At 26.9% G+C, this 22181-nt stretch overlaps 1 protein-coding gene across 1 annotated transcript; it reads right to left on the bottom strand.

The window, feature by feature from the left end:
* Nucleotides 1–9651: 9651 nt before the first annotated feature.
* Nucleotides 9652–13303, bottom strand: LOC145844906 (protein FAM200B-like). The gene is made up of 3 exons (XM_082952325.1): nucleotides 13196–13303; nucleotides 12715–13053; nucleotides 9652–9672 (listed from the first exon to the last, which is right to left on the bottom strand). Exons 1-3 carry the CDS (start codon nucleotides 13301–13303, stop codon nucleotides 9652–9654), a joined length of 468 nt encoding a protein of 155 aa, XP_082808451.1.
* Between the last annotated feature and the right edge of the window lie 8878 nt (nucleotides 13304–22181).

The raw sequence follows: 22181 nt of genomic DNA on the forward strand, positions 1-22181 counted from the left end.
TTTTACTAAAGTATTGCAACTCTAAAAACAGCTTTCAATTGAAAATTGATCGCTAACTGAAGTGATTTTGTCTCTGAATTGCTAGTTATACTTTCTTTTGTTATTTTTAGTGCCAGAGAGAGTTACTTTCTCGAACTTTTCGAGTGCAATTACAGTTGTAGGGAAATACCCACTTACTGGAATTCTATTAAACTTAAATCGAACTCCTAAAGTATTTTCTTTTTTATCTAATACGTTTAACATAAACCCTGATTTTTATTATTATATATAAAATTTCAGCACATGATAATTTGTTATAAAAGCTTATAACTTGTACTATAATGAGTATGAATACTGTAATATAAAAAAAACTAATTGTTTACAAAAACACATATAGTTTTGTTGAAAAAACTTGATAAATTACTATAACTAAAAAGTTTATAACAATATAGTAAACAAATATAAAATTTATTAACTTTCTCAGATATTTAAAACAGTCACTTTATTTGCTTGTTCTCGTCAAAATAAAAGTAATGTATTAGATGTGGTATAAACTTATAGTAAAAGTAAAAAGGAAAACGTTTTCGATAGAAACAAGTTAAAAAGTACTAACATAACGATAATTTATTAACTTAAATTTGTTTTTTAACTTGTACTTTTATCGTAGAAGTTATTTAACAGCATAAATTTCGGTTCTTTTATACGTTAATTTTTTTTGTAAACAGCAACATGTTGACTAAATAAGACTATTACAAACGACTGAGTAATACGAGAGTTTGGTTAAAACTGTAATTTTAAAACACTATAAATTAAACTTTTGTAAGAACTTAAATTAGTAAAATGTTCTAAACACGCTATCATATTTACACATTTTTTAGGTTGTTCAGAAAAACACAAAATTCAAAATAAAGGGTTTGCTCTGCAATTAAAAATTCCATAGTTTGAAAAACATTTGAAACAATATTTTTGAAAAGTAAATCAAATTTAATTTTTTAATGATTTTTATTGGTGTCTTTGAGGGAAATCAAGCAATATTTTGTAAAATTCAAACTATCTAGAAAAATCAAGAGTAAAATGAATTACTAAAAAGGTCCTCAACTGGTTTCTTTAAACAAAGAACATTAGAGAATTTTCAGTAAAAATCAAAATCAACATACATATCTTTTTATATTAAAAAACCATATGACCCAAACTTTACCTAATATAAAAAAATTTTAACAAGAATTAGAAATAGATAATAACATTAACTATTTATACACACCAAGGTTTATAACTTGAGTAGTATAAATAAAAATCTGAAAAGTGTACAACCTATACACATTTCTTAATTTAAAAGCTTTTATTTTAAAAAGTGCAAAAATTTTATACAATGGAAAACAGTGGTTGAATTACACAAAAAACAAAATGGAAAACATTTAGGTTTCTAGCTTTACTGAAAACTTGGTTGTAAGCCTTTAAAAAATTATCAAGTTTAAACAAAATGTCTATTTTCACCCTAGAAAAAAACTAGTTGCTGTTGCTAATAGATTTAAAGTTTGTAAAAACTATTTGAAGACCAACTGTGAGATAAAAACAATCTTCATAAATTAAATCCCTTTTTGGAGAGAAAAAATTGCACTTTAAAATTGTAAATATATAAATTTTTCACTAACTAGTTTCAATAATTCTATTTAATAGGGTAACATGCCAAATAGGTACGCACTTTTTAGCCAAAAAACGCTGTGTTCAAATTGCTCTTTTTATAATTTGAAGTTAAAAAACAAACTAAAAACTAGTGATACAAAAGTATTATATTTTAGAACAGGTTAAAAGTATTAAATTTAAACTAGTGTAACCTAAAAGACTAAATTATCAATATTTCATAAATGTTAATATTATTTATGAAATCAAGTAAGCCGTATCCAGATTCAGAACAAGAGCTAATTCACTACTATTTCGGACAGTTAAACAGTTTTAAACATCAATCAGAAAGGCTATTATATACCTCATAAACAACTGTCAAGTGAAATATAAACCAAACTATCATTTACAAAGCTTTCATCAATTTATTTGACATTCATTGCAATAAAATGAACGGCTGTTAAAATAAAATATACTATAAAGTAAACTACTAAATATACGAAAATTAAATAAATATTAACTCAGTATACTTTAAATCTTTGTGCTACCTAAAATTTCAATTTAAATGTTTTTTTGAGCATGATTCCATTCTAAAAGTTTTCAATTTCTTTAAGTTGATCTATAAATTTTTAACATGGACCAGTACTAAACAAATTGTTTATAAGTTTAGTTGAAGTATAATTAGGTGTTATTTGTTTTAATCCTTGTAAAATTGTGTATTAACTATTTCTTCTGTATGGAAAAGTTTTCAAATATTTTTTCGAAATATATACATTAATGCTTAAGTAAGCGATATCTCTAATAACAGATATAACGCATTTAAGTTGTAGCTTTATAAAAATACTTAGTGAGATCTTCAGGATTTTTTACTTTTAAGTAAGTTAGAGTTTGTAATATAGATTATTAAGCAAACAAACTTTTATTGTTTACTAACAAATATCATATTTTTTAAATGAAACTTTTCAAATAAATCAACACGCTAAAAAGAAAAATTTTCCAACTTTTTAATTTTCTTGTATAACTGAATATTTTCTATTTTGTATCTACTATAAAATAAAATTTTTTAAACAAATTTGGATTAATTGTTTCGCACAGTTTAATATACTATTATACCCCATAAGCATTAACAAAAACACCGACTTAAAGTTTTATTTGACTACAATGTTTTATATTGGCGTCGGGATTTTAAAAGCTACAGCAAAAAAAAATTGTTTAAGCCTACATTACCACAGAGCAGTTTTAAAAGTAAAGTTTTTTCATTAGAACACAACAAAATTTTTGTGTTAAACTCATTAAAAAAACAACTAGCTTGTGTCATTAATTTATTTTTTATCTGAAAAAAGTATATAAATTTAAAAACTAATGAATTTAAACAAAAGATAAACCTCAGTATTTTAGTTTTATGGTTTTGTTTTAAAGTTAACAAATTGAAACTAAATACTTACACAAACAAAGCAATAAAACACTACAAACCAGTGTCATATAATTTATTTTACTGTGCACAGTAAACTCAGTAACATAACTTTTTTAATGAAGTTTTTTTTTTGTTATTTATATCTATATTAAGCCATACATAACATAAATTAATAGTTTTTTTAAAGTAATCTATTAAGTCGTTCAAAACATAAACAAGTAATAAGTTTTGTTATAAAACAATTTATTTTATAGACTAGTGTGAATAGAATTTAAAGTAGTTTATTGTGCGCAGCTTTTGAAAAGGTTGAAGCCAACTGCTGTGAACAATAAGAAAAAAATGTTTAACAAATATATTGGTTGTACTAACACTTTTAAATCAAGTCTGTGGACAGAAAACAATTTATTTAAAAAAATGTTGTACGAAAACTTGATATGACTGAGTGTGTAATCAGTACATTGACGCTACAAATATTTTTTTTAATGCAATATAATTTAAAGCTGCAAGGACAAACAAACAAATCACAATATAAACAAACAAATATTCAAGTTCGAAATGTTTACTTTAAAAACGCTGATTGTAAGTTAAACTCATGATTTATTCAATTTAATATGTTTATATAATACGTATTATTAAAGACTTGAAAAGATATACTTTTTCAACCTTTGCAGTAAGTTTGTTAAAAAAACAACATTACAGTTTAATACTGTTTTAGACTTGTTAGAAATAACAATAAGACAAAAGTTATTTTGGCTTTGACAAAGTTCAACAATTCAAAATGAGATATAAACTTTTATAAAATAAAAAAATTATAATTAAACTATATAAGAACCTAGAAAAATTGATTAAAACGAAAAGTTTTCACACAAAACTGTTATCAAATTAGTTTAACTACTTATAAAAAAGAAAAGAAAAAAGGTCACTACTTAGACTTGGAAAGTCCTGCTAAAACTGAAGCAGTTATCGTCAGCATGTAAGCAATCGCCATTATCAGGAAATTCTTTTTACCCTGTAAAAAAAGCTAAAGTTAAAAAAGTTTTTTTTTTTTTAAACAGACCTTTAAAACTACACAACAGATAAATTTTTAATGCCAAGTATAATCACTTCGTTTTACAAACTTCATCTACAAGTAAAAAATTTCATTTCTCGTTATCAATAATAATTACAGGGTTGCCAAGGGTTAAAAAAAATTATAGGTTTTTCGAAGTACGAGTTTTTTTTTCATTTCTAGTAATAAATTAAATTTGTTTGGTAACAAAACTGTCTAAAACAGCAAAACAAATACTAAAAAGATACTGAAATGCTACTTTAAATGTGTTTTTTTTTACATGCAATAACTGCTTAAAATTCTAGTTTTTTTATTCACGTTTTTTAGCAATTTTTGTTTAAAACTTTAGCTTTTTCCAGATTTTCTTTTTGCCTGAGTTGTCAAACTCCAGGTACTCCCAGATTTTTGGCAACCCTGTTATAAACACAGCTTTTTTCAATTTCTAGCTTTCAACCGGCACAATCAATCAACCGATACTTGTGTGAACAGCATATTATTCATTTATTTATTTTAATCTATACCCTTATCCATAACCCACCTTATCCAGAAATTAAAAAAAATAATCCAAAAAAAAAAGTTTTAGTAATTAAACTCAAAAATAACATGATAAATTATTTGAAAACAACCAACAAACAACCAACCGACACTTCCTTGAACAGCAAAACCCCCCAAACCGAAGCCACCAACGCGGGTCCGGAGGTGATGATGGGGAAGGAGACTGTTTGACCACTTGTGTTTCGGCTCGCAGTGTATGCAGGGACTGGAGGTCACGCGGAACAATAATGTACAACAAACAGAACAATAACAAAGTGATAGTAGGAACAATAATGTTACAAACTTACAGGTTTGGTTGACAATTCCTGCATTTTGCTTTTTAGCGGCTGTTTTTATCGTTTTAGCTCCATTAATTGAAGATCCAAAAATTGAATACTTGTACGCCGTTTGTATTATTTTTTCTAGATACATTTTATACACACCATTTGTGCATTTCAAAAAAAAAGCTTCCTTTTGTCGGTGAGCTTAAACTTCCATGCCTCAAAAGCTTCGCTTTTTTTGTAAGTCCCAACCTCAGAAAGCTCCGCTTTCTTTCGGTTTTGCTTCGCAAAATGAGCACAACAGCGCGCTTTGCGCGCGATTGTGCGACCTTGCTTTCAGCTTTTATGCCTCGAAGGCTTCGCTTTCTTCGTACTGCTGTTTTCGATTTTGTTTACCATCCCACCCGCCCATATTATAAGTACTCTTTTTTATCGTTAGTTTATAAGTATCATTTTGTTTTGAATCTATTAAAAATATAAGTAAAATAAATTATTTGTACACATTTATTTGCTACAACAACTTAAAAATTAAGATTTAAGCATAGATAAGATAAGTTTTATTAATAGACGCTTTAGATAAAAAACATAAGGAATTGTATTTATCTAGATTTTGGAAAATTTTCTAGAAAATTTATGTAACTATATAATTATTTTACGACAAAAAGCCAAAAATAATTTGCAACCTCGTTTTATTTACAAATAAAATGCTTTAAAACATAGCTTTTAAGCCAAAAACTAAACCGATTCGAAACAAAGTCAAGTTTTCAACCAATTTTGGTTAAAATAAAACGTGTTTTAAGTAGTTTGTTAATTGATTCAAAGCAAAAACTATTCCGAACAGAACTTTATTGTTTGTTTAAAATGAAGCTGGCAATTTTGGTCCTCCTCTTCATCGCCCACTTGTGTTTCGGCTCGCAGTGTATGCAGGGACTGGAGGTCACAGAGAACAAAGTTCCAATGTCGCAGGAAAACATCACAGCAGTGGCCTGCAACGATCAGTGCCTGATTGGCGAGGGCATGTTGGTTGACGGCGCCGATAAGTGTTAGTTTCCGTTTAAAATTTTAACCTTGAACAACACACAAAGTTTCAAAAGCATGCTGTTGCGCAACATAACGAGGCATTAGTTTGTACGAGGAAAAAATTGTTTTCAGTGAAAAATATTCGCGCAAAAAACACTAGAGCTCGCTCTCGAAAATTATTGTTTTGTGCAAAAACGAGCTTTTGCAGTTTCAGCAAATTTTCTTTTCACACAGACAGGGTACAGAGGTTGAGGGGGTGCGCGCCCGACTGCGACGCTTACAAAAACGATGCCGACTCGCTGCAAATCGCAATGGACAAGTTTGGGTATTGGGACCGTCTGTATACAGCTCAAGCTGGGTTTGTTTTTCATAAGTTTTTTATTATAAATTTAAACTGATCAATAATTTTTGATAAACTGCTGGTACTATGCACCAAAAAGATCTGCTAATTGTAGGTTTCTGAATTTTTGGTGATAATAGCTAATTAGTGTTTTTAAGTGACTGAAAAAAAAGAATGCTAAATGATAGTTGTAAACAACGTATTAATAAACTTCAGAAGAGTTAAAATGTTGCAAATTCTCAAGATGGGTTTGTTTAGTAATATGTTTTTTAGTTTCTTACTTAAATTTTTTTAATAACTTTTCTTATGAACTGTCAGAATTCAGTAGGAAGCTGACATAGTTTCTCACTCGTTGGTAAACATACTACTTCAAGTAAAAGAAAATGAATATTACAAAAATTGTGAATAATGTACTAATGTACATAAGACCAACTAAAAAATTTAGCATTTGAAAATAATAGTCGGTACTTTAAGTAAAAGTAAATAAAAAGTATTAACTTATGACAATTACCTACGTTATTGTTGTACATCAGACCAACTAAAAAAATAACATTTGAAAATAATAGTTGGTACTTTAAGTGAAAATTAATAAAACGTATTAGCTTATGATAACTACCTACGTTATTGTTGTACATAATATCAATTAAAAAAATAAAATTTGAAAGTAATAGTTGGTACTTTAAGTAAAAATAAATAAAACATATTAGCTTATGATAACTACCTACGTTATTGTTGTTCATAATATCAATTAAAAAATAAAATTTGAAAGTATTAGTTGGTACTTTAAGTAAAAGTAAATAAAACGTATTAGCTTATGATAACTACCTACGTTATTGTTGTACATCAGATAAATTCAAAAAAGCATTTGAAAATAATACTTGGTACTTAAAGTAAAAATAAATAAAACGTATTAGCTTATGATAACTACCTACGCTATTGTTGTACATCAGATAAATTAAAAATTAAATATAAAAGTCATAAATATTTTCAAATTGTTTTTATTGTTTTTAAAGAGCCGAAAATCCGCCGAAAGTAGTTTGTTGTCGAGGCGAGTAAAAACTGGCTTGTAGTTTGTACTTAAAGCTTTCATATAAAAGCCAAAGTTAATTTTTGTGAAAAAAAAAATGTTGGACCCCCCTATGGCCTTATACAATATTTAAAAAAAGAGTTTTTGTTTGTTTTTAAGAACAGCTTAAACAAACTTTCTGTTGTCATCATAGCAAGTATTTATTGTTTTTATATTTCCTGATTTAAAACATTTAAATATAAGGTATTACCTTCTAAGTTTTTAAGTTTGAGGTTTGTTTAAATAGCATATTAAAAATCTTAAAGAATTTATGTTATAGAAAAAAGGTCTTTAGTATTTTTAAAAAGTAAATTATCTACTTTTAAAAGATTTTAGGGAGGTTCATATGCGTACCTGAAACATTTAAAACAAAGAAATTTCGAAGAGTTTTTTTACAGCTGACTTAATTTTATATTTATAGCAACTAATTTCTTTCACGTAAAACTTAAAACTTAACATGAAAAGTAAATTAATTTCTTAGAGTGATTTTTAGTTGAAATACATCTATTCAGTAAACTTAGAAGTTTTAAACTTTAAAGAACTACTTAAAAAAAAAAAGTTTATAAAAAAAGTTTATAATAGCATTTGAAAATAATAGTTGGTACTTTAAGTAAAAGTAGATAAAACGTATTAGCTTATGATAACTACCTACCTTATTGTTGTACATCAGATCAACTAAAAAATTAAATATAAAAGTCATAAATATTTTCAAATTGTTTTTATTGTTTTTAAAGAGCCGAAAATCCGCCGAAGATAGTTTGTTGTCGAGGCAACAAGTGCAACGACGTGGCAAATATCGACGAATACAATTCAAAAGATGATGACGTCACAAGTGGAAGTGACGTCACAAAATTCGCTACATCATCGCTGTCGTTATCGCTTTTGCGGCACTTCTTTGAAGCTAAATCTGCGCGTTTAATTTAAGAAAAAAAGTTCCTTGCATTTTTAGTGCGAATTTTATTAAAGTTTTTTTCTTATTTTTCTAAAACATATATAATAAACAATAAACTTTACCGCAATATCAACAACAACAGCATCCGAGACAATCCTACGACCGGTCAAAATAAATCTTATTTTCTCTATTCTCTAAAATATTTTTTTTTTGAGTTTTTAAAATTGTCTGACCCACCTTACCCAAACATGTAACAAATTAATGGAAAAAAAAGTTTTGTTAACCAAAATTAAAATGACATGAAAAAACGTGGTCAAAATAAATCTTATTTTCTTTATACTTTAAAATGTAATCTTTAACTCTACTACAATTTAATATTTTATTTTACATGAAGAGGTCGCAATTTTTTTATCACCGAAACCGGGTCGTAAATAAAATATTTAACTTGCATACCTCTATTCAAATAAGCTCTTTTCATTCCAGTAAATTGAGCAATCTTTTTTAGTTAAGACAAATAAATATACAATTCCACTACAAAAAATACTATATTATTAAACCAAATGATCATGTAACCCCTCTGAAAAATGTCTAGACACTCCCTTTTTAATACTAACATAATAGTATTATCCCTTTTTGAGGTAAAACCACCTATACAAGTATCAAAACAATTAAGCTTTGATTGTTTAGATACCAGTATTAGTATTTATTGTTTTAGAGACTTAATTTCGACTTATATGCCATCCGCAGACCTCAATAGTGATTTTTTATAAACTTCACTATAAAAAATATATAAGCAACAAAACTTTGTTTATACATCGTTTAATAACTGTTGTATCGAATTGTCAATTTTTTAGGTTTTAAACATTAAAGAAGTTTTAACGAGATCTTCACTTGTTGATAAAATATTATTCAAACAGAATATGTGAAAGTGCACAATTAAAAAAATGTTAAACAAACTAAGTAAAAAAAGTTTCTAGTTTACAACTCTCATTTAGTTTTACAAACATTTGATCAGGTATTAACTTACTGAGATTATTTTTATTTGACTTATAGGGTGATTAAAAAGCCGGTTATTTTTTATGATTGACTAGTTAAAATTAGAGAGTTGTTTCAAATAACACAATTAATGACAAAATAAAATTTGATTTAAAAGTTAAACGTTAATATTTTAGTTAGTTTAAGCATTTAGGTTATAAAAATCTAAATTTGTACAGTTTTTTTTATGATTTTCTCGTCTAAAAAGTTAGTTATTGTTTCCTCTTCAAAAAAGCATTTTGAAGCCTGTTCTTTAAGTAGAGTTTTAATGCTATCTACTTAATTATTTTTCAATCTAAACAATTTTAGTGAAACTTGAATAGTTATATTTTCATGGTCATTTTACAACACAAAACTTTAAGATTCGACTAATCAAATAAATTTAAACTACAAAAAGATATTTGACCTGCTTATAAATCGTTTCAATTTTCCTTGTTCAACGTCTGAAATCATATACAAACATTTTATTAACGAATAGCTGTGTTAGGCAAACATATTTGCAATCAGTTCCTTTTAATTCTTACATTAATAGAAAAATTCGAGTTTTCTTCAAGTTACTTAATGATAAAAAACATTTTGTTTATAAACAGGCTTAAGTCAAGGTTAAAGTAACAAAAACATTAATACAGGCAATTAGACTGTTGCAATAATTAGTGGCACTCTAATAGTCAAAAAACATCAATCTATTGCAAAATAAATAAGAAAGCTAAAACTTGCCTTATCTACTTTTTTTTCTTTTAAGTATTTTGCTACTGCAGATAGATCTAAAAATTTATAAAAACAAAGAATATATAAGTATAAACGCTTTCATTCAGAACCACTGCTATTTTATTAGTCATATTTAATAAAAAATTTAGCTTCTGAAGGTAGTCAAGTCAAATTCAATAGAAAAATGATATTGGTTTTATCAGTGATCCTTTGATCATGTTCAGTTGTCATTCCAAAATCAATATTTATAGATTGTTTAGTTAAAATTGCTTAGTATATTCAGTCTTGTTATAAGTTCAGTACTAGGTTTAAATCTGTAAACCCTTAAAAGAACAGAATGATATTCAACTAAACTATGTCAGTTTTATAAGACTTGTGTTTAACAACATAACATTATTTTGGAGTGTTTTATTTGAAAATCTTCTAAGTGTAATACTTTTTTAGGTATAAATGTTTTGTATTAAAGTAAAATAACTTAAATCATTTCCCTTTACTTATTTATTTTAAAGGGACGATCAGTGATTAGGATAGAGATAGTTCTAAACTACTTTAAGTGCCATTATTGCATTATTTTATTTATTGTTTATTTTGTGCTTTAGAGTGTCTTATAACAAGATTAAGCTTTTTAAAGCGTTTAGAATGCCTTTTTACATTTTTCTTGAGTTTTTTTCATTTTAGTGAGTTCTCTGTTAAAATAATAGTTATACTATAAACCAGCAAATGATACATCAGAATTAGTTGTTAACTTACTAATGCATTTTAAAAGTATAGTTTATTTGAATTGTCAAAAACAAACTAGCTTTACATTGTTGTAATAGGTAGTAAAAAACTAACATCATAGTGTTGTATCAAAGCGTTTTAATTTAGTGTGAAAATATTTACAGGCTTTGTTAAATTATGACTAGTTTACCGATAGAAATATACCTGGTGAAAGCGGAATATTTGTTTTGTCTGCTTCCTTACGAAGGTGTGAATAATTTATCAACATTGTCTGTTGAAAGCCAGTTAAAAATGCTTTTTTCTCTGCGAAAAAAATTAGATAAAGAAATAATAAACGTTAATGATACTTTTTCTGCTCTTCAGGAAAATGTTGAAAGAAAAACTCTTAAGAAGTTAAAAAAAATAAGATAGATTGTATTGTATTGAAAATTAATGTTTACTAATTTGAGTAATTTCGATTTCTCAAACAAATTAAAAAGTTTCATTTTATGAAAATATATGTTATAATGTGCTGAGCAAAGATTTTTTTTTTAATCTTCTACTTTGCACTTATTAAAGTTTTGCGTTAAAGTTTGGCTGAATGATTAATGTTATCTATTTAAGTTAAGCAGTTTACTTTCCAACTTTTTTGTTAGTCAAAATAAAGATATTTTTATTATATTTGCTTTATAATTTGATAAGCATACTTACAATAATCTTTTCAATTACCTCATATATCAAAAAATATATTACGGTTTTTTTTATGATTTTCTTTTTTCATTTGCGAGAAACTCTTAAATAAAACAAACTTTGTTATGTTTCGTTTAAGCTTCAATATAAATTAAAAACAAAATTGTTTTTGTATGAAAAATACTTATAGATTACAGTAACCTCTCGGATCTTTACGCACTCGTGACGTTACGCACTCTCGTTTAGTTACGCATTTCAGAATTCTATAAAATTCAGAAAATAAAAAAATTATTTTTTAAATATTGCACAAATTAGGTTTAATGTATATTTTTAAATTAAAATATGTTTTTGAATGCTAACACACCTCTCTATATCTTTAGACTTTGTAAATTTATTTTCCTTGACTAATTGATAAACATTTAGTTATACCTTAGTACAGTGCTTCTGAACCTTTTTCTAGTGACGGAACCCTTTTCCAAAGTTCAACTTTTCCGCGGAACCCCTAATTTAATTTTACATAAAATGTTTAATATAATATTTCCGGCAAAAACAAAAGAATTTCAGTGAAAAACGAATTTAAAAAAAATCTATATCATTTTTAGAAATCATACCAATTAAAATAGTATTAAGTCGAGTCGAACTCAAAGTGCGCCAGAGGCATTAGGTATTTTATGATTCTATAATAGATAAACGAAAACAAACATGATTAATTGCATCGTCATAAAAATTTTTCCTTGCATAATAAAAACAAAATGAGAGCTACAAACAATAACGAAATGAAGATGAACCTAATCAAATTCACAGATTACTGTAATAAACGGGTAAGATGCCAAACGAAAAATAGATAAAAAACATTTAGTGCGAAACTTGAACTTGTCTCTTAGCAACAAGCATGTCAATGCGCGGCTGGATTTTGAATAGACTGAGACGGAGACAGGCAGATAAGGTTGGAGTCAGCATACAGTTCCTATGCTTCGTTTTAATGTTTGTTACATGCGAAAAGCCGGACTTGCAGAGATAAGTGGTGGTGAATGGTAAAATAAATTTTACTGCACGCTTTGCTAAGACGGGGTACTCTGAAATTGCACATATCCAAAAATCTAAAAGCTGCTTCCTTTAAAACTCTATTTTAAATTGCCATTTTCAGATAGTTGCAGCAATTCGTTTTCTGTATCTGTAGGAAAATTCACTTTTTCTGAAGCAATATCACACATAAAAGGATTCAAAATCCATAAATTTCCGATGCGAACATCTTCAGGAAAATAATGTTGAAACTTTATAGACAAAAGATCAAGGTGGTTGTATATTTCGTCAGAGAAGTTGAATTCTATGCATTTTTCATGGGCCTCATCAAACCAGTGAAAAATCGCAAAATTACCATTGCTAACCTTTATCTTCCAAAAGTTAATTCTATTTTTAAATGCCTCAATCTTGTCGGTCATGACAAAAATGGAATTTTGCTTCCCTTGCATGCATAAGTTCAAAGCGTTCATTTCTTCGAAAATATCGGTGAGATAAGCTAGCCTGGCCAAAATAACATCATCTTCAAAGAACTCCGCTAATTCTAAGCCTTCATCTTTAATACACCTGCTTCTATAATTCAACGAGACGAACCAGTGTCCGCCCATCGACAGCCAGCAAACTTCGTTGTGATAAAGAAGTCGCAGATGGTCAGCATCTAAACTTTCACATAGGTCTTTGAAACATCTGGCCTTGGTGTCACTTTTCTTTATAAAATTAACAGTTTTAATCGACGCTGAGAGAAATTCTTGTAAACAAGAAGGAAGATGTTTTGTTACCAAATTTTCTATATGTAAAAAAACAATGCATTCATTTAGCTTCAATTGTTTTATCCTTCATTTTCCTCACTACACCATTTTTAGACTCAGTCATAGACGCTGCACCGTCAGTACAAATGCCGACACATTTATTCCACTTTAAACCCTTGCTGATGAAAAAATTTTCGACACATTTCATTACTTCAACAGAAATTGTTTTTGTGGGTAATTCTCCACAAAATAATATATCTTTGTTGAATCCTTCCTGCCCACAATATCTAACAAAAACGAGTAACAAAACGAGTACGTCAGTGGACAGTTGAAGTTTTATGATTTATGTTTTCTTCTTTTAAGTTTATTTTCTAAATTTTGAAAGGCTTCGCGGAACCCCTGAGAGGCATCGCGGAACCCTAGGGTTCCGCGGAACCCCATTTCAGAAGCACTGCCTTAGTATATCAGAAATTTTGTAAACAATAAGAGTTTAAATCAAAATTCTGAAATAAACATGACTGTTTTTAATAATGAAAGTATAATTAAATAATGAGAGTTTAAAACACAAAGAAATATACAGCAGTCTTGCATTATATATTAATAAACACCATTTTATTATTGTAAAGAAATGCTTTATTATAAATTGAATTTGCTAAGTAGAATAGAATATAAATGTCACATATAAATAAAGATAAAGATAATTTCTACTTATTATTAAAATAGTAATATTATTTCTACTCGTATTATTATTTTATAGAAATTAAAATCTTTTTTTATAATATATGTATAGTTTTATCTGTTGTTTTCATATTTATAAATAAAGTAAACAGATTGATAAAAGTGGGAAAGTGCCCAGTCTGCTTTTAACTAGAAGCAATATTAAAAAACAGCCATTTTAGTGAGTACATTTGGTACCTCTCGTTTTTTTACGATCTCTCATATCTTTACGCACTTTTGCTGTGGACACAATGTGCGTAAATAAGCGAGAGCTTACTGTAATTAATTTTACTGGTTCAAAATTTGAAAAGTTTTAGTACTGATCATAATTCTGGTACATAGTCATTGTACAGTTTAAAAACTTTGAAAGTTATGTTTTACGGTAAGACTTTACTCTGTAATAAAAAGTTTATGCACTAAAACTTATAGGAAGTAATGAAATTATCATAAAAGTATGCAACAAAATAAATGGTGTATAAATAAAAAAATTATTAACTTCATTTTATACAGCTTGTTATAACGTAGCTGTTCTTAAGTTACAAAATTAAAAGTTTCTTATAAGTTTAGTTTAGCTTTAGACAAACATTTTTTATTAATATTAACTAATATGGTTATGACATAAATTAAAAATTCGCTACTTGACCTTTGCGTAAATACTTAATAATTTTTTTTTAATTTGCAAGCTACAAAATTTAAAATAATGTTCATTGGTAGAACTATTTTATATGTACGATAATATTTCTAGTAAAATAGTGCACATTGAACAAAGTCTTACCACTATTAGTGACAGTTTAAATCAGTACATTATCCAAAAATAGTTTGTATTGTCATTTGCGTAGAGATATATAATAAAGAATTTAAACTATTTATAACTTATCTCTACTTTATTACTTTTCTGTAACCTCGATAGGTGTTTACAACTCGATAAATATTTTAACAAGTCGTTTCCAGCCGAAGCTTTAAATTCCAACCGTTTACAAGTTTAGACGTTTACAAGAAATTTAAAAGTTATAAATTAAATTGAAACAAGTCATGCACATTGTTATATTAGTTAGTTTATTTCGATTAAAATATACTTATCTAAAACAATACGTTTCACGTATTTATATAATCGAAATAAAATTTACTCGTTGTTTTCTTCTTCATCATTATTTTCTTCTTAAGTTTCTTCAGTTTTGCAATCTGTAACAAAAATGAATTAAAAAAAAAAAAAACAGAATTTTAAAATTTCTATTAAAAATATGAACCTAGTAGTAGTAATTTTAAAAGTAAAAATATAACAAATAATAAAAATTTTAAAAATTAAATAAGAACTGCAGCGTATAAAATAATTATTTTTGAAAGGAATAACATTCATTTTTAGTTTAAATAAGTAATTTTGTGATTTAGTATCAATTATTTTTTGATTTAATTTTGTTATTTATACGCAAGCTAAAAAAGAGCAAAAAGTTATGGCTAATAAAAATAATGTAAAAAAGATATATATTAAGTTATAGTGCTAATTTTTCTTAATACTTAAATATACTTGAAATACAATGAAACTATTTATGATAGTATTTCAAACTTTTCGTAATATTTTCAAAGAGATTACAATACTGTTGTTATGTACGAAAACTTAAAACTTGTTTTTTTTATGCAATGTTAGTTTTTTAGTATTCTTAGTTTTGTTTATGTGAATAAAGACTGAACTACTAAAGTGTTGTTAAACGTTTTAAAACGAATGGTTTGTGTATAAACTATTTAAAACTTTTTTATTTAAAAATGATACTTTAATCCTTCATTAAGAATTCGTGATTTTTTTTAGATATACTTTTAACACAGTTTAATTTGTTTCGTTACATTTTTAAAGCAGCTTGAAATATTTTAATAACGTTTAAATTTTTTTGAATCCATAAACACTTTTTCATTTCTATATGCAAATACAAAAATGCGTTTTACCTCTTTCGTAACAAAAACTTCAAGAAAAATTTTAACATTAAAATATCACCGATACTTGACTTAAAATGGGCCGAAGGAAGGCGTTGTTAAACTTTTCAAAGTGAACAACTTGTGCAAAAAAAATTTAGTTGTTTTTTATTTTAAATCGTTTTTTCACCTCTTTCGTAGCAAGACTTCATGCAAAGTTTTCTAAAGGAGTCCGATGAGCAGTAATAGTCCAAATCATCAAAGCAAGTAGGGTATTTGTCGGCGTCTGAATATGTTATTGTAATAAAAAATAAATATTTAAACAAATAGGGCAATAAGTAATCATTAGAATAAGAGCGTTTATGTGGAATTAGTCTAAAAAACGCGAATTTATTTTAGTGTAAAAAAAAAAAAAATTTAAGGGTTTATATATAGTTTTTATAAGAACAGATTTGTTTGTATTGGCGTAAACTTAAAAGTAGCAGTTTGTTGCGCATTAAAACAAATTTTGAAAACCATAGAAAATTTATTTGTTATTATTGTTTTGTTTTCAACAATAAAATTATTATAAAAACAGTGTTTAATTTAAAAAAGGTTATAAGGAAGGTTTAGATGTGAAAGTTAATTTAGGTCTTATACAAACAAATAAAAAAATGTTTGTTTATTTTTTTTTAACAGTTTAGTGAAATTCTGCAACTTTTAATGTGTGCATGACTATTTCTTTAAAAATATCCATTGTAAAATTGTTTACATGAAACAAATTTATTAATAAAAGCTTTACTTTATGCTTTGATTTCAAAGTAAGAATAAACCTATACTTATATAATTTTAGTTCTTACAAGGGTGCATTAAAATCTACAGACTTAAACACAAATCCTAGTAAGATATTTTTTAAAACTTATACTAGTGGAAATTTAACCTGCATTCACAAGTCTTTAAACATATTTGTTTCAAACAAAAATCAGTAACAAATAGTATTTTTTATTTTATTCAAGGAAAATTCTACAAACATGCTTGGTTTTAATATAAGTTGTTAACAAATAGTAAACTATCTTTTTATGCTCACAAGCACAGGTTTTTTAGCATATCTGTTTCACAAATAAATCAATAATAAATATCAAAATAACGTTTTGTTTCAACTATAAACTAATAATATATAGTAAATTGTTTTATTTAATACCAAGAAGCGAAAATTTTCAAGCACATTTGTTTCCAATAAAAATTAATAATGAATAATATAACTTTTTTAATTCATACCAGCATAAGTTTTTAAACATAATCGTTTCCAATATAAATGAATAATGAAATTTTTTATAATACTTAAATGCACATTTTTCAAATATACTTGTTTCCAGTATAAATAAATACTAAATAACTAATTTCATTATTATTTACAAGCGTGTGTTTTCAAACATACTTTAAAAAATATATAAATAGATAATAAACTATTTTTATAACTTACAACCACAAGTTTTCAAGCATACTTGTTGAATGAAATAAAACAATTTTTTTTTTTGTTTCAATTAAAAATTAATCATAGATAATAAACTATTTTCTTAAATACTAAAAAGCAAAACATTTTGATTACATTTGTTTTCAATAAAAATTAATAATGAATAACATAATTCTTTAAATGCATACCAGCATATGTTTAAAAAAATAATTGTTTCCAATATGAATAAACAATTAAATATTTTTTAATACTTACAACCACATAGTTTTAAACATATTTGTTTTTAGTATAAATAAACAGTAAGTTATTTTTAAAACTTACAAGCACATGTTTTTAAACATGTTAGAAACCAGTACTCTACACCGCACATTTCTTCTTTTTCGGCTTCGACACAATAAGTGGAGTCTTCCATGTCGTTGCAGAATGGGTAGTCTGAAAACAATATTTCTACAAATTAAATTAGATAAACAAAAACACAAATGTTTCGTTGCAAATGAAATCGCTTGCCAAAATGTAAACAAGTTGTTTGTAGTTTACTATGAAAAAAAGGCTTTTATGTAAAGTTTAGGTTTTATAAATACATAAAATTATATGAAGTAAAACTGCAATTGGTTAGATTTCATTATCGAGTGTTTAACACACATTAGTTTGCTTAGTTCTCGTAAACCTCATTTTGTAACTTACACCGCTTTCTATAACTGTTGCAATCCACTGCAGCGAGTATAGCGAGGAGACAGAACACCAGTTTCATGCTTGCAAGTTTACCTTTCAATCGAGCAAGCAAATAATGTACTTTCTACTTCCACTCCTACCTTTTATATACACAACGCAGCTTTACTTTTTTTTTCTACAAAAAACCTGCGCTGCAGCATTCTCAGCAGGTCACCCAAATGAAATCGTGTACTGACGCGTTCTGTGCTCATTTTGACGTTCGAACACTTTCCGGTGCACGGCACGACTTATCATGGTTTTATCGGTTGCCTGACACGACTTAATGGTTCGTTCTTGCAGTCATGTAAAAGTCGATTTTATGTCGACTAAAACAGGACATCTGGAAGAGTTAGTGACGTAACATGAAATTTCAGAAATTTAAAAAATAGTTTAAAATATAGATTGGATATAATTTTTGGCGTGGGTGGGATGGAAAACATAATCAAAAACAGCAGTACGGAGAGAGGATGCAAAGCGCGCTGTTGTGCTTATTTTGCGAAGCAAAACCGAAAGAAAGCGGAACTTTCTGAGGTTGGGACGTACAAAGAAAGCGAAGCTTTTGAGGCATGAAAGTTAAAGCAAGATCGCGCGCGAAGCGTGCCTTTCTTGCGAAGCAAAACCGAAAGAAAGCGTGCTTTCTGAGGCAGGAATTTAGGTTAGCGAATTCAGATTTGTTTAAAGTTAAAATACCAATTTTTCTTTCTAGTAGAGTAATTATCTTTTAGTGGTTAGTTAAAACGGTAGTTTTTAAGGTAGGAATTTAAGTTTTTAAGGCAGGAATTAAGAAAACGAATTCAGATTTGTTTAAGGTTAAAAATTAGTGGAGTAATTTTGTTTTAATAATTAGTTTAAACGGCAGTTTTTAAAAACTTGAAGTATTTTTTAAGAGTATTTGAAAAATAGTACAAAACTTAAATTTTTTTAATATTTGTTACATTTTAATTATAATTTTATTTACTTTATTATTGATTATAGTTAATACTTATTAGTATATGCTTTATTTGGCTAGCACAAAAGCGCGCTCTGCGCGCGGTGTGCAATACTTTTAGCTACTTATTACAAACTATTTTCTTACTTATGTAGTTCTTTTCTTCTTTTTCTTCTTTTTACATTATCTGTTTCAAACTAATTTGTTCTAATCCTTAGTTTAAACATAAGTTTTCTAAAATTTCAAGAGTTTTTAATACTATTTCAAAATTATCATAAATTTGAAAAATTTCTAATTAATAATTTTTATTTACTTATTATAATATTTATCTGCCTTATTCAGCTAGCACAAAAGCGCGCTTTGCGCGCGGTGTGCGATGCTCTTGGCTATTTAAATACTTAATTTTCTAAAGATAAAGTATTTATAGTTTAAATTTATTTTGTTTCAGGTTTTAATGCTATTTACTTAATTATTTTTCAATCTAAACAATTTTATTGAAACTTGAATAGTAATATTTTCATGGTCATTTTACCACACAAAACTTTAAGATTCGACTAATCAAACAAATTTAAACTACAAAAAGATATTGGACCTGCGTATAAATCATTTCAATTTTCCTTGTTCAACGTCTAAAATCATATACAAACAATTTATTAACGAATAGCTGTTTTAGGCAAACATATTTGCAAGCAGTTCCTTTTAATTCTTACTTTAATAGAAAAAATCGAGTTTTCGTCAAGTTACTTAATGATAAAAAACATTTTGTTTATAAACAGGCTTAAGTCAAAGTTAAAGTAACAAAAACATTAATACAGGCAATTAGACTGTTGCAATAATTAGTGGCACTCTAATAGTCAAAAAACATCAATCAATTGCAAAATAAATAAGAAAGCTTAAACTTGCCTTATCTACTTTTTTTTTCTTTTAAGTATTTTGCTACTGCAGATAGATCTAAAAAGTTATAAAAACAAAGAATATATAAGTAAAACGCTTTCATTCAGAACCACTGCTATTTTATTAGTCATATTTAATAAAAAATTTAGCTTCTGAAGGTAGTCAAGTCAAATTCAATGGAAAAATGATATTGGTTTTATCAGTGATCCTTTGATCATGTTCAGTTGTCATTCCAAAATCAATATTTATAGATTGTTTAATTAAAACTGCTTAGTATATTTAGTATTGTTATAAGTTCAGTACTAGGTTTAAATCTGTAAACCCTTAAAAGAACAGAATGATATTCAACTAAACTATGTCAGTTTTATAAGACTTGTGTTTAACAACATAACATTATTTTGGAGTGTTTTATTTGAAAATCTTCTAAGTGTAATACTTTTTTAGGTATAAATGTTTTGTATTAAAGTAAAATAACTTAAATCATTTCCCTTTACTTATTTATTTTAAAGGGACGATCAGTGATTAGGATAGAGATAGTTCTAAACTACTTTAAGTGCCATTATTGCATTATTTTATTTATTGTTTATTTTGTGCTTTAGAGTGTCTTATAACAAGATTAAGCTTTTTAAAGCGTTTAGAATGCCTTTTTACATTTTTCTTGAGTTTTTTTCATTTTAGTGAGTTCTCTGTTAAAATAATAGTTATACTATAAACCAGCAAATGATACATCAGAATTAGTTGTTAACTTACTAATGCATTTTAAAAGTATAGTTTATTTGAATTGTCAAAAACAAACTAGCTTTACATTGTTGTAATAGGTAGTAAAAAACTAACATCATAGTGTTGTATCAAAGCGTTTTAATTTAGTGTGAAAATATTTACAGGCTTTGTTAAATTATGACTAGTTTACCGATAGAAATATACCTGGTGAAAGCGGAATATTTGTTTTGTCTGCTTCCTTACGAAGGTGTGAATAATTTATCAACATTGTCTGTTGAAAGCCAGTTAAAAATGCTTTTTTCTCTGCGAAAAAAATTAGATAAAGAAATAATAAACGTTAATGATACTTTTTCTGCTCTTCAGGAAAATGTTGAAAGAAAAACTCTTAAGAAGTTAAAAAAAATAAGATAGATTGTATTGTATTGAAAATTAATGTTTACTAATTTGAGTAATTTCGATTTCTCAAATAAATTAAAAAGTTTCATTTTATGAAAATATATGTTATAATGTGCTGAGCAAAGATTTTTTTTTTAATCTTCTACTTTGCACTTATTAAAGTTTTGCGTTAAAGTTTGGCTGAATGATTAATGTTATCTATTTAAGTTAAGCAGTTTACTTTCCAACTTTTTTGTTAGTCAAAATAAAGATATTTTTATTATATTTGCTTTATAATTTGATAAGCATACTTACTATAATCTTTTCAATTACCTCATATATCAAAAAATATATTACGGTTTTTTTTATGATTTTCTTTTTTCATTTGCGAGAAACTCTTAAATAAAACAAACTTTGTTATGTTTCGTTTAAGCTTCAATATAAATTAAAAACAAAATTGTTTTTGTATGAAAAATACTTATAGATTACAGTAACCTCTCGGATCTTTACGCACTCGTGACGTTACGCACTCTCGTTTAGTTACGCATTTCAGAATTCTATAAAATTCAGAAAATAAAAAAATTATTTTTTAAATATTGCACAAATTAGGTTTAATGTATATTTTTAAATTAAAATATGTTTTTGAATGCTAACACACCTCTCTATATCTTTAGACTTTGTAAATTTATTTTCCTTGACTAATTGATAAACATTTAGTTATACCTTAGTACAGTGCTTCTGAACCTTTTTCTAGTGACGGAACCCTTTTCCAAAGTTCAACTTTTCCGCGGAACCCCTAATTTAATTTTACATAAAATGTTTAATATAATATTTCCGGCAAAAACAAAAGAATTTCAGTGAAAAACGAATTTAAAAAAAATCTATATCATTTTTAGAAATCATACCAATTAAAATAGTATTAAGTCGAGTCGAACTCAAAGTGCGCCAGAGGCATTAGGTATTTTATGATTCTATAATAGATAAACGAAAACAAACATGATTAATTGCATCGTCATAAAAATTTTTCCTTGCATAATAAAAACAAAATGAGAGCTACAAACAATAACGAAATGAAGATGAACCTAATCAAATTCACAGATTACTGTAATAAACGGGTAAGATGCCAAACGAAAAATAGATAAAAAACATTTAGTGCGAAACTTGAACTTGTCTCTTAGCAACAAGCATGTCAATGCGCGGCTGGATTTTGAATAGACTGAGACGGAGACAGGCAGATAAGGTTGGAGTCAGCATACAGTTCCTATGCTTCGTTTTAATGTTTGTTACATGCGAAAAGCCGGACTTGCAGAGATAAGTGGTGGTGAATGGTAAAATAAATTTTACTGCACGCTTTGCTAAGACGGGGTACTCTGAAATTGCACA

The sequence above is a fragment of the Thalia democratica genome, chromosome 9 (assembly GCF_965202585.1).
Source record: "Thalia democratica chromosome 9, ktThaDemo2.hap1.1, whole genome shotgun sequence".
NCBI classification, from domain to species: domain Eukaryota; kingdom Metazoa; phylum Chordata; class Thaliacea; order Salpida; family Salpidae; genus Thalia; species Thalia democratica.

What these genes read in the sequence shown, in the direction of transcription:
- LOC145844906 (XM_082952325.1), bottom strand. Translation starts at nt 13,303, where the DNA reads ATGAAATGTGTCGAAAATTTTTTCATCAGCAAGGGTTTAAAGTGGAAT. An exon ending in CTGAGTCTAAAAATGGTGTA is followed by an intron (nt 13,054 to 13,195) that starts GTGAGGAAAATG and finishes AATTTTATAAAG; the next exon opens with AAAAGTGACACCAAGGCCAG. An exon ending in TTAACTTTTGGAAGATAAAG is followed by an intron (nt 9,673 to 12,714) that starts GTTAGCAATGGT and finishes ATATGATTTCAG; the next exon opens with ACGTTGAACAAGGAAAATTG.